The 19452-nt window shown below is 38.1% G+C and overlaps 1 protein-coding gene across 7 annotated transcripts in view; it reads right to left on the bottom strand.

Annotated features, from left to right (window-relative positions):
• Window positions 1-739: 739 nt before the first annotated feature.
• LOC105231819 (sodium/hydrogen exchanger 9B2) overlaps window positions 740-19452 on the bottom strand; it is a 66726-nt gene continuing 48013 nt past the window's right edge. For 4 of the 7 annotated variants that reach the window (XM_049449658.1, XM_049449664.1, XM_049449662.1 and 1 more), the window contains exons 8-10: window positions 7789-7932; window positions 7250-7351; window positions 740-1649 (exon numbers count right to left, since the gene is read on the bottom strand). In XM_049449658.1, coding sequence (XP_049305615.1) covers window positions 1173-1649; window positions 7250-7351; window positions 7789-7932 — 723 coding nt within the window. In that variant the 3' untranslated portion in view covers window positions 740-1172. Of the gene's footprint in view, window positions 1650-7249; window positions 7352-7788; window positions 7933-13838; window positions 14037-18809; window positions 18920-19452 lie in introns of all 7 variants that reach the window. The other 3 variants (XM_049449660.1, XM_049449659.1, XM_049449661.1) reach the window with 3 other exon arrangements.

Genomic DNA, 19452 nt, shown 5'->3' with positions numbered 1-19452 from the left:
CGGCGCTCGCTCAAAGACGAATTCTGTGAAGGTCGTCCAAAAACAGCCGTTGTGCCAGAAAACATCGATGCCGTTTGTTTTTAGATACATAACATCACATATATATATTTTTCCCATCCCTGCCGTACGTGAACTGATAATGCAAGACCGTCATGTAACATACCTTCAGATAGAGGCATGCCTATGCATTTCTTCCACCAGCATACATTCGATATTGCATGAACACCTGGCCGTAAAAGAGGTTTGTTCTCGTTGGATCCCGCACAATTTGACAATAACTCAAAAAAAGACTCGTGTGGATTGGTGTAAAGACATGCTGAAAAAAGACGAACGCGGTGCTTCAAAATACGTTTATAAGATCGTCACAGGTGACGAATCATGGATCTATGCGTATGAGCCCGAAACAAAACAGCAATCGACCGTGTGGGTCTTCAAAGACGAGCCAAATGCAAAAAATGTAATTATTTTTCAGACTAAGTCTATTTTAAGAGTCATTTACTATAAAGCGTTGTCGCAGAATTAATAATCAAGTCACACACCATAAAGACTGATTATTGATTCGATGAAGTCTAAAGTAGCATTCATGAATTAAAAACTTTGAGCTAAAAATCGGTATATCCGATGAATGAAGAAAGTATATATTTTTAATTATATAAGTATAAATACTAAGTCAACTAAGCCCCAGGAGAAGACTTACCAGTTTAACAAATGAAAAAAAAAAATATATATTTTATTTCAATAAGTTTATAAAAAATATTCGCTTTATTTACAGCTTTTAGTATTCCATTAAGTATTTTTATCTTAAAACTGAAACAAAAAATTAAGTAAAACATCAGAGGACACGCCAATCTAAAAACTCACTTATATTTTCTACGGAATTAAGTAATTGTTAAGTCACTGTAAGTATTAATATTAAGCCACTAAATATATATACATGCGACAAAAATAATATTCCAATCTTAGACGCTAAAATTTTTCACTTTAAAGTATTTCTTCGCATATATTTTTGTGTTTAAATGCCGCCTACGCACAAACGCACGCGCAAATCTCCGCCAAAGATAACGCCATAATGCCACAACGTCAACATCACATACACATACAAACACAACTGCTGACCATCCAACAACTGTTGGCCAGGCGAGGCGCCAACTTATCCGCATTGTTAATTGGCTTCAAACCAAGTGCTGTGGCGTCTTCGCCACCGGCAGCGGTGTACGCGCCACGGAGGTGGCACCCACATCAATGCGCGTCTCCTTACCCACAGCGCTGGACTCATCAACCGCTGCCATGACGTTGAGGCTGTTGCTACTGTTGTGCTCGGTTTTACCACGCGCTCCGCTGAGACTCTGCGCGACTTTTTGCGTGTAATTTACCGCATCACCAAGGCTGCTGCCATCGCTGAGCCGCTTCTTCTTGTACTCATTTCCATTTACATTGCCATCGATGTTGTTGTTACTGCCGCCAGCAGCGCTTTCGCTGCGTTGTAACCAATGCGGCGCTAATCTCAACATGAGCACTGCTCCCAGCGGCGCGGTGAAGATGATGGCTAACACCGAAATGATAAGCACATTGTTGGCCAAGGCGAGGCTCTGCTCATCGACCGTTTTTAATGATCTGGCCATATCCAAGGCGAGTGGACCCAGCGCGGCCTAAGGGTGAAAATGTGTTGGAAATTAAGAAACGCACAACGAAATATATGCAAAGAAGATTATAAAAAGGAAACATATAAAAAATAATATTATTACTAAAAAAACACAAACATTTTGTATATGTGTGGGCAGTGTGTAGGTGAAATGATGGATGAAGTTGTGATGTTAATAAAAATAAAGCATGAAAATAAAAGAAAGCACAAATTAAAATATATACGAAGTAAAATACTGAAAGTCATCACCGCCTATCCGTGTCTTCAACTTTATCTATCGTTATTCCTCCCAAGCTGGGGCTGTGGCGCTACTGTAATGACAGCCTCTCACAAATTGTTGCCATGCTATGAACTATGTACACCTACTGTCCGTCACTTTCCGCGTGGTCAACACGTGCCTGCGCTGGCCTACGGCTGCCGGCTAAGTGAGCGTTAAAATTGAACGCGCAGTTGAATAAAGAAATTTACACGCTCATAAAACGCCATATTGTCAGTGGCGTTGTTATTATTTGAGATATTAAATTAAACAAATAAAATTAAGTGGTCCATGGTTGAGAGCAAGGCAGGCAAAGAATGACTGAAGATGACTTGCTCAGACCCACTGATATGTCGCTGGGAGTGGCGAGCACACTCCATAGCAAAGCGCTGTCGTTGTAGGAAGTCAAGTGAGATCGTCAACGAGAAATCAGAGCGTTGTCAGTATAAATAAATTTTGCGACGGCAAAGCAATGTCGCCTGATTGGAGATTTTTCATGCAGAATTCAAGTAAATTGAAATAAAATCTGAGTTTAAATGAGTATGTATTTGCATATGTGATTATTGGGCGTAATGAAAAATAGAAACTTGTTTTACAGGTATGTGATGCTTGTAAGCTTACAAGATCCTATTAATGTTTTTTTTTTTTGTGGGTGCCTTAGACCCATTTAAGCACGACTCTCATTCGATAGTTTTTTTTTGGTGCTTCTGCTTATAATATGTATTTGATTAAGCTAGGTTATTGAAGTGGTATGGCTGAAAATGTCGATAGGTGGGTCTCCGACTTAAGAGGTTTAATAAAAACCACACAACACATATGACAGATCTAAATATGCATCGATGAACTTCATTTAATGTTACTTCAATGTGCTTGATATTGCAATACCGTCATATTACCTATGTGAGAAGATAGCTATAGGAATTAGTTGGACCAGCACATATCCAATGTTGCATGCATATTTGAATGATTCTTGGATTTTCGCGTATGAGTCCGTAAGTGAACAGTAATCACCTGTGTGGAAGTTTCCAGAAGAACCGAATACAAAGTCGTTTCCGCACGAAGAATTTCTAAAGAAATGGTTGCCGTTTTTTTTACAGCAAACAAACTGAATATGTCGCAACCATACCATTAGTACAACGCAGAAGAGTAAATTTTGAGCAGTACACAACCCTTTTTTGCCAGTTGTCCTTCAAGAAATCAGAATACGAATCACTCTTCACCACAACAATGCGTGCTCTCGTACATGGATTGAAACAAGTGCATTTTTGAACACTCGAAACATCGAGATATCCTCTGAATTGTCCTGACTTGGCTTCGAACGATTTCTTTTTATTCCTGATCGTAAAAAATAAACTAAGAGGGCAATATTTTTCAGCACCTGAAGAGGTAGTTGACGCGTTCAGAACGCACGGTTGGGAGATACCTCAATCAGAGTGTCAAAGTGTTCTAAACTACTCTACTTATGTTCTAGGATTTATCAAGTTTCGATAGGCAATGAAGGGTCTAAGTGTGCGTAGTGGGCAAAAAGTGTATTGGGAATAGAGAATATTTTGAAAAAAGAACAAAGAGATTTTCGATTTTTAAAAATTGGTTATATTCCCTAATCTAAAAATATAAAATACAATTTATATTTTCTCAGTAAGCCAAACATAAGAGTTTAACTCCCTGAAAGTAAGCATGAAAAGTTGTATAGATTAAAAAATCGATCCTTAGTACATAGAGGGCTCTATTCATAACACTCTAGCTCACAGTGTTGAAGCTGTCATTATTTTGCTATATTATTATAGTTTCTTGTGATCTTAAAATATTTGGTTAAATTAAAACTCCTAATCTAAATATCAACAATTGGATTTAATATTACACATTTTTTTCCTCATTGTGGATCGTTTTTGAAAGCAGTCAATTTCGGCAACAATCTAAGATCGAGGTTGACGCAGAGGGTACTACACGCTAATCATATCATTGGTGTATAAAATTGTAAGTTTATATGAGAACAGTTCTCTATGAAAGCATCAACAAAAGAACATTTTTCACGCTAAAATATCTGGGAAGGAGAGAAAATCTAGCTTTTCGTGGTGCTTGAGTGGTCTCATCTTTTATTATAAAACACCCGTACTACTGTAGTCTTTCTCTAAACTAGTTCAATTTTCTATATTCAATGCATTGCCGTTCATTAAAAATGCATTAACGAATTTCAAAAGATGAAATTTAGTCCCTGCAGCAAACCTTTGAAAGAGAATTCGTAGAAAAACGGGCGAAAAGCGGAAAACCGCGAGCTCTTTTTGTGCACTTTGTGAGCTTTCCCTTGTTGTTTACGCACATTACATTTTATTTCGCTCTTTCGCCGCCCCCCTCTTTTCAGTGTGATGGGACTATTTCCATATACTTAATGATGTATATACATACATACTTAAAGATATATATGTATATACTTAAAGATATATATGTATATATATAGGTATATATATAAATGTTTATATATTTGCATACTTTTTCCAACAACTTTCGTGAGAAGCCAGGAAAAAATGTTGCATCCATTTCTTTGATATGTCTTTTAAACTTAAGACACGAGGTCACGAGCAAACGAAAATGGCGAAGTAAATAAATTAATGGAAATAAGATGGACCAAGCACAAAAGTTTACTTGCTAAGTTTTAATCTAAGAGTTGAGCTGATATTTGAATATAGCGATTGGGTGAATATTAGAGTTATTTTACTTCTTACACACAAAAATGCCTTAAAGAAATTGGTGAAATCCGCGGAGATTAAACTCTTTACAAAACATGTCACAGGCAAAGTTTGAGGTTGGATACAAAAAATAAATGATGGAATATTTAACGGTGCAACTTGTTTCGCATACTGAAACTTTTGATAATTTCATTGTGGTTGTTGTAAATAACGGTAAATTTTACGTTTCTTTGTCTACTCAAAACTCTATAAATTAATTTATTAAAATTAAAGGAAATTAAATAAAAGAAAACAAAAACAAAAAAGTTTTTTTTATATTATTTACCAACAACAACACTCTTCTCTGGCACTCGAGCGCATCACACGTTCCGAGTGTAATACCCAACGCGCGCGAGCACACAGCAACCAGCAGCAAACAAACTGACCAAAGTGGCCAACCGCGTGACTTACCGAACAAACAAACAACACAGCAGCTGCTGCCGCTGTTGCTGTTGCTGCCAACAGACCGGCCAACAAGTTAGTCGACTGGCCAGCGCAAATGGCACAGGGTCCAAGCAAAGCCAAGCGGGCGAGAAAAATGTGAATCGCAGCAAACCGCATATTTAGCCTAACAAAGTATAAGCTGACCGCAGGAGCATGCAACATATGTGCCACATACGGCTAAATTGCAACATGCAACAAGGAAATTGCGAAGCCAAAGCCGCACCGAAAATAAAAAGTTCAAAAGGGGTGCACTGCGAAGCAACTAACAGTAAATGTTTAAGCTGACAGCGAACAAAGACCAAACGAGAAAGAAGCGAGCTCATTGTCGAATTCATAGTCAGGCGGTGTGTGAGAAAGGTTAAGAAAAACCGAGATGCATATAATATATGAGAAATTTTATATATATATAGGTATATATTTGTATATACAATATATAAACATATTTATTTACAGTTATGTATGCCGAGATGCCAGTCAATGCGGTCGTGTTAGAAAATAACTTTCCAAACGTGGCATTTAAATTCATCTGCCACAAGCACAAAAAGCCACAAAAAACTTCTCTCATGCACTCGCACTCACATACACATATGCTCTTATACCAATACATAAGAGCTACACAATATTTAATGTCGTAATGCACCCGAAGTTACTGCTGTTGGTGGGACCGCAAGGGCGGAGAGGACGGCAGGTCTTCGAATTGTGGCATGTTTTGCTGCACCGTTGCGGTTTGACGCGGTCTCAAAGCGTGTTGTTAACGTCCGGCGACATAACGGTACATGTGTTTAAATAACGACGCCACGAGCAGTCGGAATATTTTGCCAAAAATACAAATATATTTACATATGGCTTCGACTATGTTGGTCTGCATTTGTCTATGCATATTAATGTCGTTCTCATTAGCTCGGCTCATTATTGAAGGAAAAGTTTAGATATCATGTCCAGTAAAGTTTTGCCCTTAAAACCGAAGAGTTTGCGTCCAAAACTCATCAACTACGCTACACCGATGTGCTCATCTAGATGTAGGGATAAGTATATAGCGAGGTCTACATGGGAAACAATACATTCGATTCCAAACAGTTTCTGTAGGGTTGTTTTACAAAAATCATCACTTCGTCGTTGCAGTCGTCTGTTTGAAGCGAAGTCGGATTCTATATACATTAAGAGATTTTTCCCCAACGAATAATACGCCAATCAGACACGTTCTAACCACTATCCACTGTGGAGCCATCGACACTTTTCAACGACTCAGTGAGCGGTGTAATTGAAGTCGAAGCACAACTCATAGCAGACAAAGAGCTCGAGTTGTCCCTAAAATCTATACTGACTATTGAGCTACTTTTTTCTGCATACTTGTACTTATACAGAATTGAATCCACATACAAAATGGTCAGCAATCAAATAGTGCCCGCATGACTCTAACCAACACTTTGCATACCCAGCGAACCCCACTCATCTAACATCACTCTCCCTTGTCTTTTGGTCCCACCATTAGATGATTTCATGGACCCAGCGGGTGCATTATTAGAGCTCCGGATCTCTAATCAGTAAATTTCTTTCTTGAAAAGTTCCGAGAAGATCCGACGTTTTCGAGCTAAATTTTGTTCAGCGATGAGACCCATTTCTGGTTGTTAGGATTTATGAACAAGCAAAGTTTCCGAATTCGGGACAAAGATCAATCTGAAGAAATGATATCACAGCGTTAGATTTTTTCCTGTTGGGATATATAAAGTATTAAGTCTGTGAGGACAATCTCGCTACGATTCGGGCGTGTTAGTCGAGAATGTAATGATTCCTCCTTTGATTTAAGTTCTAAAAACCTTACATTTTTTATGACGTTTCAATGTAATAATTCTCGACGACGATGCGGCTAAATAAAGAAGAATGCCAAGTTTTCACTGGGTACTTATTCCCATATATAGAATTATGGGCGAGTCCATCCTTAAGTAAAATGTTTCCTGCTAAAACAATGAAAAAAGAGAAAGAGTATAGCACTCTTTTTCGGATTTTTGTTACAAATGAAAAAAATTTTAAATTTCAATTTCGTCGCATTAAGAACAACCCTAGTTATGGTAAGTAGCCATGAGTGTAATGCAAACATGTCACAGCCAAGGGAATTGGCTCAAAAGATGAAAGTCGAAATGGAACACCGAAAAAACTGCTACTTTGCAAACGGAAACTTACTTGGACAGTTGCTTTGGGAAAACCGGAAATTGTAATATAGGCGCGTTCCTTGCGCGTCAGGTTGCCGCCATAGGTCGACAGGTAGGCGAAGACCAAACGGAACTGCAAAAAAGAAAGAGAGGAGAGATTAAAAGTCAAACGGGTTAAGAAGTTATTAAAAAAAAGTATTGATTATATATTAAAATTATTTTCCTAAAGAATATATTGAGCTTTCATTAGTCTCCACACGGTAATTTCGTCGGCCGAAAAGCGCACTAAATTGCCTGCACGTTGGTCGTAAGCTTTAATGTGTGTACCTTTGTGGTCACAACAACAACAACAGCAAGTGCACACCAAAATCAGCCGAATACACATTAACAACACAAATTTAGGGCAACTACTGCCAAGCGCACGGCAATGGCATCGGTGGACGCGGCACACCACCAACGCACTCTTGACCGCCGCCGCCACCGCCACCGCCGCATAGTGCAAATAAACCGCACCGCAAAATAAATTTGCAAACTGGCAAAAGTTGTTGCAAAACAGTCGAGTTTAATTACCAAACTTCCGAGCAGCACCAGCAGTGCACCGTAGCCGACGACACGGCCATCCAAAACGGCGAAATTAATTTCTTTGCCGATGAGCGAGAAGGAGACAGGCTTCAGGAATTTCCACAATAGGTCAAGACGCGCCGGCACCGTCGCCTGCAAGTAAACAAACACACAAATATAAAGCAAATTAATGAAAGTCGCAATAAAAGAGAAAAAAAAAAAACAAAAATGGAAAATTGTGTGAAAATACGCAAATAAGTTGCTAGTTGGCGTGTTGGGTGTGGTGAATTTGGCGTTAATTGATCGCGAAAATATTCATAAGTAAAATAAATGAAAAGTTTTCGTTTTCCATTATTTACATTTATGATTTGTAAATTCGCACCAAAAAATGTATGAAAGAAGTTGCTAGCTAAGCGCAGACGTTTGTGAGAATATATGTTTGAGTTAGCAGTTTTCTCAAATACCACAGTCTGAGGAATTTTAATGAACGTGACTTCTGACAGCTGTCAGACAGTATCAGCCGTAATTATGGCGCAGGGCTGAAGGTGATAAAATGATTTTCAAGCAATAATTTGGTGGACTATGCTTTATGATCTTCTTTATTGGCATAGACACCGCTTACGCGGTTATAGCCGAGGAGTATGGAGTGAGGAAAATTTAAGAAAGTTATCTGAGCGCCTTTCATTTGAGAGTGGACAGAAACGATTGTTCTACATATGGCTTAAACAGCTTATGACTTTCTGTCCTAGATCGAGTATCCTCTGGGTAGCCAAAATACATACGTTTGAAGGAAATACTAAGATCGATTTGGTACCCACAACGTAAAAAAAAACTCAATATGATCCTATCTTTTAATTTCAACACAGGATATTAACAAGTTTCTATAATTTTGTATAAAAAGTTCTTAAGTTGTCCTCCGAGGATGTGGCCGTCATGGCTACTCGTTAGCTCAATTAATAGTTTAGAATTGGTTCAAAATTTTACTTATTTTTTTTTTTAGCGGAGAACATTAACGTACACACTAAGAACGGATAATATTTGGGTTAAAGTTAGGTAAATAGGCTATTCTCTGGTGAGTCCACGAATAACTCCACTTGGACAGCTAGAGATGATTGTCTATTGTGATGCTCAGAACTTCTAGGTGATGATTAAAAAGAATATGATATCGACAAAACGCCTAGAGCTTTCCAAAGATCAAGACGGCTAAAATCAATTCCAGTCAATTTGTCGGGTTCTCAGAAAGTATGGCATAGAAGATGTTTCAACCTAAGCCTGGCGAAGGCTGAACAGTGAACCAAAGAGTGTCTAGATGTTTCCACTTCTTCTTCTTCATTGCAACCTTCACAAGTTGATTAATTTAAAATCTTCAGCCTCACCGCGTGAGTACCAATGGGACAGTGTCCATATAGGACTTGGACATTATTGGGTCGGCAATTTTAAAACACTTAATGTTTCAAGAAAGCTAAAGAAATTCACTTTGCGACTGCAATTTTTAAGGAATTCTTCGCTTCAATTTAGCACCGCTTTACCAAACAAATGCCGCCTTATCTCGTCATTAATGCGCATCAAATCACTTAATGCAATTATTGTGCTGATTGTACAGAATATTCTCACCCAATGTTACATATTTCCACGTTGGTCGGCTGAACTCAACTTAACAAAAGTCTGATTTTTCTGGCAGTCAAAAATTGTCACCTCAGCAGCATTCCTCAAAATTATGTGAGGAATATTTTCTACAGCTTTACCAAAAAGTTGAATTCACACGATTGTCGGTATCGGGAACGAAAAGGTAGCGAAACATCCAGGTACTTCATACTCCATTGTTCAGTCTTGGAAAAACTGAGGATGAAAGATATCGCAAACAAGAGGCTTATCCGAAACAAATATTGGCCGTTCCAACAAATTATTGATAAGCTCAAAGCGCTTTGTTTATTTATAAGAACCTTATTATGTGTTGTATAGAAGTTTTAGGTAACAACGATTGGCGTTAGAACGATGGCGTTCTAAGCTGTGCAAAAGGGATTCTTACTAAGATCTACCTCTTATCTTAACTTAACGTAACCCAACCATTCAGATGGTTTCATAGAATTTTGTGAAAACAAAAGTTCTGATTTTGACAGCTGGGTCGATACTATTTAATGCTTCATATCTTATAAGTTTATTTTCAATCTTTTTATAATTTCCTATAAGGTGCGTGACTTTTTAAACGAAAATTGACCTTGTGGTCTACTGCGCACTGATTTCTTTGAAAAGTTACTTTTTTATCCAATGGCTTTAAGACCTCCCTCATCAATTGGAGTTAGTAAAATTTTCAGATATCTATGAAATTTTGTCGTAAAAAAATTTTGGTTCCAGTATTGATCTTTTTACATTAATTCCATGGCTTTTGTTTTATATTATGCTCCAAATATCTTTTTCAATAAGGTCAGAGATATCTCGGTTTCAGTGAATAACACCTTCTTCAAAATTTGGCAACATAACAAAAATTATTTTTATTATTTAAAAAAGGAATTCAATTGAAATTCTGGGTGGTTCCATTAACCTCATCGGCATGACTTTTTAGAGCTTACTTCCAATGGTGCGGAATTTAAAAAGCGTAGGCATTCAAAAGCCATCGAAATTCATTGCCGATTGCAGCCAGTTTTCAACGCAGCTAACAAAGTTAATCGACCACTTAATATTAGCTGTTCGATCCACTTGTGTTGTTTACTGCCAACTGAAGGGCTTAGCCGTTTTTCAACTTCGGCACAGAAAATATGTTGCTGTTGTTTTTGGCTTCACCACTTTTTTTGTGGCACGCTGGTTTTCATCGACAGCCAACATCAAAAATTTTTTCGACTGCGACTGTGTCACCAAGCCAAAACCAGAGTGCAGAAACGAGAAACCAAACAAAATATTTGCATTTCCTCACAATTAAAAGTGTTGACCATTTTCCGTTTGTTTCCATTTCCGTTCGTTGTTTACCACTCGACTCAATTGCTGCTGCACTGCCTACCTGCCAAACGAACACACGCTCATTGCTCAATAAACTGGCTAACTGGTGATTTAGAAGCTTACTTGGGTTGACTCTCGCCCTCCTTCTTCCCCTCCTATTGCATTGTGCTCTGCACTGTATTTGGCTTTGTCTCAACGTCGTTGGTGTCACATGCTTCACCGGCACTTTGCCTGGCTGCCACTTGCACTTCCGTCGAGTGTCTAATGAATGGCATGAAACACACACTTGGCCATTTAAAAGACACAACAACACTGGCACAACAAAAAATTCAACAACAACAATAGCAACACACATGCAAATGCAACAACAATTGTGTAATAAAAAATGGAGTCAGCCATTGCGAGTGGCGCTTAGTTGTGATCTGAGCCGGGCGCTGAGACAAACAAATATGTAATATGGTTGGCAATGAGCAGCCACTTTGGAAGCTCTAAAAAAACTATAAAACTTGAGTATGAAAACAACACACTGGCATCATTTCAATTACATTTGCTCTTGATATAAATTTTTTCTTTATTTTTCCAACACCTTATTCGCCTTGGCAGTGTCAGCAGCCCAGCAAGCAGTGACTCAAGTATGCACAGAAAATGCAATGCTGAAATCTTCATACAATCTCCGTATGCAAAGCGTAGGGCCACGACTGACAGCTTTTGTTTATGCGCATCTCTGACTGCTGCTGTCTGCCGGGTCGTATGAGCAATGCAGTTGAACTCTCTGTGTTTTTTTCAAGGCAGTCGTATCTACTCGGTTGCTGTGAGAAATGCCAAAGCAATGAGAAAACAAATCAACTGTCATAAGCTTCATTGCTTTGTGAAATGTCAACAAAATGTAATAGCATGCAACTGTACAGCCACAAACATACATACAAATATGCAGTTGGTGTGTAGGTGTTGACTGGCTTGCTTGGCTGGCAGTTGTAGGGCAGCCTTATCTGGAAGACGTCAGTCAGCACGATTATTTCACATTGCTTGATAGCAAGTTTTTATAAGTAAATTTCTTGGTTGTTTGTATGTGTAGTATATTTTTTTGCATTTCTTTATGCGAATTTTCTGCAAAAACTCTGTACGTCAAATGTTGCGTATACGCCATGCCTTATTTAATATGCGGGTGTAAGGGAAACATATCTGTTGCTGGTGATTTTATTTCTTTGCTTACTTCTTTTTACTGAATTTTAACTAAGGTAGATGAATTGAAAAAGCAACAACAATAATAATAAGAAAAATTTTAAAGAAATTATGAAACAGGCAGTGTTTTGATGTAAACCAATGAAGCTTAAACTACTTGTTTTACTACCAACTCTCATGAGGATAATGATTTTCAATTTATTTCTGATAGCAGAAGTTTCTGGAATTATCGTTGCCTGTCCAGACCTTCTTAAAAAATGTGATTCCAAAGGTAGAGCCGGTATGTTTGTATAAAAATTTCAACAGAAAATTATATACCCTGAACAGGTTATATTAAGTTTGCCACGAAGTTTGTCACGCTCAGAAGAAAACTTGGATCCCAAATGAAGTATATATACAAATGATCATCGTGACTAGTTGAGTCGATTTAAATATGTCCTTCCGTTCGTTTTGTCTGAACGATCGGGATCAAGTTCTTGTATGGAAAACATTCACATATGACAATATATCTTCACAACAGTTGGCACAGGTTATTTTCTAAGATAATAACGTAATATACGAAGAAAGAAATTGTTCAAATCGGCTTACTATAGCATATAGCTGCCATACAAATTAATGATCGGAATCAAGTGCTTGTATGGACAAATTTCTTATTTGACAACATATCTTCACAAAATTTAGCATAGAGTATTATCCAAAGAATTGCTATAACCTCCGCAGAAATAGTGGAGATCGGACTACTATAGCATATATAGCTGCCATACAATTGACCAATAAAACTCAGAGACTTTATCGCAAAACTCCATTATTTTTCAAGTATCTTCACGAAATTCGGCAACGATTTATTGCCCGAGGCAACGCTAAAGCCTCTACAAAATTTGTTCAGATTAGATCACTATCGCTTATAGTTTCCATATAAACTAAACCAACAAAATCAACGTAAGCAACTTTTTACACCCTTTTATGCTATAAGAAATACACCTATTTAGGCTTTAGATTATGAGAAAAGCCTGAAAAGAAACAAATCGCTTCTGTTTGCTTCGCTCTAGCAGTCCCATTACTTTTCTGACAAACTCTGTAATCTCAAAAAGGTGAGTTTTATAGTTTATTACTAACAGAAATTCAGCAGAATGGTCCACTAACATTTATGCGCAATATGGCAAAGCTTTTACCGGAGCTTATCTGCACTTTATTTCTAAAAAAAAAAACAATATTTCAACGAAAAATTTCAATAAAACAAAAACAACTCTAGGTAAATCACATAAAACATTGTGCCACAAGTCACACTCAATTTTCCAGCGAACTACATTTCTAGGTTAATGTAAAACCCACACAATAGCATTGGCAAAGCAGAAAATACGCTTGCGAGCACCAAATACGAGTATATCTGGGAGACAAGTCACCTCGACATACGGAAAAAATTCATTTGACAGCCCAAAAGCGGGCAAAAAATATTTTACTTCTAGGAAAAGCAAATTTTTCGCACACAAACATGCAAACTTATACATGTGTGTGTAAGCGCATAAGCAAAAAGCCAACATGTCAAATGCCAAAGACTAGCTTTTGCAACTGCAACACACGCAGTTGTCATTTCAAAAAATACCGTTTCCAAATGGACGCCCACGTTGCATGCTGCACACACACCGACACACACGCATACTCCAAATACAAATGCGCTCACGAAAAGTATACAAATAGAGACTTTGTAAGGAAATCAGTGTTTCGTCTGAAAAACATTTCACTTAGCTTAACTGAAAGCCAATTTGAATGGAAAGATCTGTGTGACCTTAAGCCTACAATTGTACCTACAGTAACAGTGTTGCTGTTTTTGTATTTTCTTTTTCATTTATGCCTCGAATGAGCTCATATGCAAATGAACCCATACATTGGAGTCGTACTAGTGTTGGCAGTGCTGCAAAAAATAAACAACAACAAAAACTTACATTTTCATTCTCCAACTGACGTAGACGTTGCTGCGCCGTGAGCTGCCGCTGCTGACGTTTCCAGCCGATGCCCGCAAAAAATGCGATCGTCATGCAGCCGAGTGCCCCAGCTGAGGGATAACCGATGGCTCGACTGCCCATCACCGCTATTGTGCCGCCCAAGATGGTCAAAATAAAACGCAATCCGTTTAGGTATACCTGAAATATGGCGAAAAAAACGAAAGTAAATCAGTCTAAATTTAAACGTACAAACGAAAAATAAATATTGAGTAAGGAAGCTAGAAACTATGTGGGTAAATTTAGCTCAAATTTTGTTTATCAAAATAAGTGGGACAATTTCTCTTAAATTTGTTAACAAACACAACTTTTGCAATCAATTTTAAGAAGAAGACTTTGAGTAGTTATAAATATAACTTTATAGTTAAGGAGAGAGTGCGCGCGAGAGAGTTAGATAATTGCTTTCATAGCCTATGATGAAGTATAAGATTACCTGGGACCATACATATATCCCTCATTTTAGTAAGCTTCTAGTCCAAATTTCCGTAAGTATAATGAAATATCGCTAGATGGCGTCAGAGTCATCTGGTACCAAAAACCATATGTGTCTAAATGAGAGATATTCAATTCATTTTCTTTTAGATTTTACTATTTAGTATTGCAGTCCGGTAAACTCAATCCGAAACCTAAAACTAGAACATTGGATGCAACAAAAGTAAGTCCCAAATTTAGATAAAATAAGTATACTGTAAGAAGTGTATTCAAAAATAACAGAAATTTTCGTTTTTTGAAACAAAAAAATATTTTTCTTTTGTTTACATTAATTTTTTTTCTCGTACATAGTTAGAGCCAACACGAAGCCTTAAACTTACTTTTTCAAACCATAGGTTCTAACCTTAGAGCTGCCAAAGGCAAAGTAAGCAATGAAGACAAGGAAAAAATAACTTGCTATTTTTCTGGCTACAGAGCCGCTAAAAAGTCCGCATCGGATTAGAGCTGTGGCTGGATTTGAAATATCAAAATTTTCCTCACGCAAGGCAGTTGTAGGCTTTTGAATTTCAACTAACAAAAATATTAGCATAATAAAATATCGAATTGCCGACCACTGAATGGACATTTTAGCAGGTTGCGAGGGTTGCATTCACATTACGGGATCAGGGAACAAATATTAATCATCGGCAGTCGCTTTATAGTTTTTCAAAATATTCTCCATTAAGATGTATATACTTTTTCTTTGCATTTGAACCAATTCTAGAAGCACTTTTGCCACACTGATTGACGTATCTTCAAAACACACATTCAGAACTCATCAATCGTCTCTACCGGCCTCGAAAGACGTTAAGCCTTTGGTTCATATTTTACGTAGGGGTATAAAAAGCAGTCATTCGGGGACCTGTCGTGGTTAATGACTCATCTAATCGCTTTTGGCGTATTCAAAATGCAAAAGTTTCAGGCGATATGTGAGAACTAGCATTGTTGTGGTGAAGACTGAGCCGTCTTCGGTGATTGCTTTTCCTAATTTCTTGAAAGACAACTGGCAAACAAAGGCTTGTGCATTACTCAGAATTCACTATTCTACGTTGATCTAGTGATATGATTGCAACATGTCTACATTTTCTGAAATACATGCAAGACTTGCTGGGAAGTGTTTCGTGCGCAAACTTCTGTAATTGCATTCGCCCAATCTGGAAACACTCATACAGATGACTGCTTTTTACTTTCGGGCTCATATGCGTACCATACAGTGATTCATAGCTGGGTGCATTGGCTTCTCGACGATTACGTGCACGTTTTCTGTGCCCCAAATGCAACAATTCTGCTTGTTAACGATTGACCATTTGAGGTGGAAAATTGCCTCGTCCGAAAAAATGATTTTTTACAATAAAATTGACCATCCTCGGTCCAACGATCTTCTGAACAATCTGCGAACTGTAGAATAGTGAATAGCGACCCATTTCGTAAATTTTAGGTTTTTTACTGAATATTTGTCACTGTAAACAATAGTAATAGCGCTCGCATGTCAAAACCAACTGAGTATGTATAACATAAAAAATGCGAAACATTATCATTAGGTTATGGGTTGTCAGATTGTAATAATAGCGACGAAATTTAAAAGGCAAAGCATAACTTTGACAGAATGGCACTTGAAATTTGGGGTAATTGGCACTATCTTTTTTGTCTTCAGTAGATCAGGAGTATTTTCACCAATAGTTGCCGAGATTAATACAAATTTTTTGGTACAAGCAATCCAATTGTATATTAAGGCTGTGACTGTTCATTAAATTTTTCTTGCTCTTCTTGTCTAGGCTGCTAGATTGGTTCCAATTAGAATGATTTTCGATTTTTTCCATATTTCTTAGCTTAATGAATCAATTTTTGATTAATTTTGATGAATAGATAAACGTTTGAATACGTATTTATCGATATGGGAATAGTTGGAATACAAATCTATACGAGTGTATAATGCTGATATTAAGAACAAAAACATTTTGTATTGAAATTATGATCTTTCGCGAAATGATGGGACCTCGATTGAGCGATTTAGGACCAATTAATTGCAAGCAAAAAAAAATTAAGCCAAAAACCTAAACATAAATTTGTATACTTCGAGTGAAGCTTAACATTTTTAAATGTCTCTATTTGAGTTCACATGCACTGTGTCGCATAAAAGCTGGCATATTTCATTGCTGCTGCAGCAAAAAGAAACTTTCAGTCGTACAAATAGTAGAGAGTGAACTTAATTTCACTGTCCTAAAAAGATGCACGCTCATTATACATGCCCTTGGACGCATTCTATTTCTCATCATATCACTTAATTTCCTATAATCCTTTCCATAGCCTGCGCAAGGATATATTCTTATTAACGCCAAACTCGCTTTAAATCGCTCGCTTTGTGCGCGTTTGGCACGAGTAAGGAAAGAAAGAGTGCGCGCCGACCATTTCAAAAGGCGGTGATCGCTTTCCACACACTATAACATCCTGACGCGGCGAGGACACCGTGTTACTGCGTCGCATGCGTTAAAGTTACAACCTTACATTAAAATAAAAATCACTGACAATACTGCGTACTAACTTGGCGCTACTGCAGTATGACAAAGAATTGTCGAAAAAAGCTTAAAAGCACACAAAAAGACCGAGAAAGCTTTCTCGTTGCGGTGCCATTGTCGGGGTTGCTGACGAGCGTGCATACATATGTAATGCGCTCAGTGTATGAAAATTTATGCTCATAACTTCACCGTTTGATACCGTTTTTTTTTTGTGTTTGCTGAAGCACTTTGTAGTTTTGTGCGGAAGCTTTGATGTTATGGAGATTTTTATGTTTCAGCTACAGGGTGGTTTTACAAGAATAGTAAGGACGGACTTGGGATGGTCAGCGCTGCACAACGGACTGTCAACTACTAATGGGTGACAGATTGAATGAGTTCTTTCATATTTTACTATAATTTTCTAAATATCTTTTTTCTTTTAGATTTTCTATAATCTTCTTAAGGAGCTCTAAACTAATTCCGAATGACCGACCGTGACAAATATGTACCCTAAAAATAAGTCAAAACCAGATTTGGTTCAGGTCTTAAAGATATGTTCCCTCGTAGGTTTCATCTCTACTTTTAAATAACATTGTAACTTCTAAATTAAGAATTAAGCTGGAACACTAAGAGAGCATATGAACGATTGCTTATTTTGCGAAACCCTTGATCTAGCGCCTATATGGAGGGGTTATACCAAGGTGCCTGATATAGCGATTTGGTACATTTCATATCCTTAGAGATCCCTGAAGAATTCATTAATGCATTATTGGTACCGAACTCTGTAAATGGAAGACGCTTATCAGCAAGCCATAAGACTTCCCATTTCGAATTGCCTTCCGTGGATGCTTGGACATTGAGAGGACTACGAGTATGTAATGCTACACAATCTTGGTTCAATAATTATATATTCCAGGCTGATTCAAGAATTATATATCTGGGTTGGGTTGTGTCTAGTTCAATTTCCAACCAAATTTTGCCTTTTGCTAGCCAGTCTAAACACAATCTAGGACTGCAAATTGCCACATATAAGTATAAGCCCAGCTCGTCAGTTGACCCTGTACTCGCTCAGATTCAACTACGCCAGCACACATTCCTCCGACTTTCGGCAGCCTAACCAGCAGAGCAGTGTGAGCAAAGCAGCAGCTGCAGCAATAAATGTGCTGCCGAAATCGGTGCTAGCGCCGAACAACTCGCTTGTAAAAACGGAACCCCCGCTGTGAGGCATAAAGAAATAATAAGACTGGTGATGATGATGGCGCTGCTCGAGTACGAGTGGCGTGGCAAGGTTTGATTATGTGCGCCATTAACGCTGCAACTTGCAGCAAATGTGTTGGCGGACCAACGCATGCATGTATATATATGCGAGTGTGTGTGTATATGGGTGCGTAAGGCACCGGGAAATAGATATGCGATGCACTTGATATGTGACGTTTCGGAAGTGATATGGGGCTCGTGCGGCAACAACGCTGCTGCTGCGCCATTGTTACTGTTGATGCAACTGGGCTATTACGTAAGACTTTGTTACAGCGCAATTGTGGCGACGAAGATTACAGTGGCGGCAGTGGCAGCGGCAGCTCGTTTGCTTTGCGCTTTATGAACGATAAAATGCAGTAATTTCGGTGATACAACGGTGACCTCGCCAAGCATGCGTGTGTGTATATTTCTGTACGCGTGTGTGTGTGTAAAATTAATAGCATTAGTTTTAAACTGCTTTTGTTGTATGTGTATGCGTTGGCGCGCCGTGAAGTATGCTAAAATATTTCAAAATAATCTTTTCCATCTATCTTTGTTACTCAATTCGCTGCTCACCAATGTTAAAGCGGAAAATAATAATCAGCTTTATGTCCTCATATGAGTGCCACACTGTGTAACGGCACATTATAATATTGTAAGATTTAAAATTATTATTTTATTTCCACGAAAATTGTCGCTAAAACTCACTTACCGTCTTTGTTGAGGGCAAAATGGTCAGCATCAATCCATAAACTTTAACAAACACAATGCCAATACAAATGCCAATGGGTCCCTGCAGTATTTGCTCCGTCAACGATTTATCTACAGATGAATAGCACATTAAATACAGTATATGAAAGGCAATTTGTATGCTGGGCAAACTGGGCAAACTACCAGCTAAGCGGCATAATTAATGCCCGCCATTTACTAACCCGTGGAAAAGATGACGCTCATAAACACGCCGAAGAGAAAAATCGCAACGACGTCATTGCAGGCTGGTCATGGCGTATATTAATGTGTGTATGCCGCTGTTCAGGCCCAGCCGTTCCTCCTTCAACTTCAGCATAAACGAGACGACCCCGTTCGGAGAGACTGCGGTGATGACAAGGCTGTCAGAGTGGGGATTAAAAGGAAAATGTTCCATGTTATTTTATGTCATTAATGAGCGCGCAATTTATGTGAAGTTTGCGAAGCGTTACATGTGTTTTAGACTTCGCTGGAAGGCGCGCTGGTGTGTTGAGGGGTATGCGGGTTATTTTTGAAGGTGAAGCGGCAATAAGTTTAATATTAATAATTAACTTAAGTTTATGTTCAATTGTTGTAAATTAGATTTTAAGTTCTAAAGACATTTCTTA

Source organism: Bactrocera dorsalis, chromosome 2 (assembly GCF_023373825.1).
Source record: "Bactrocera dorsalis isolate Fly_Bdor chromosome 2, ASM2337382v1, whole genome shotgun sequence".
Taxonomy (NCBI): Eukaryota; Metazoa; Arthropoda; class Insecta; order Diptera; family Tephritidae; genus Bactrocera; species Bactrocera dorsalis.
The sequence above is the reverse complement of the archived record's forward strand: the minus strand, read 5'-3'. Positions and strand labels throughout refer to the sequence as shown.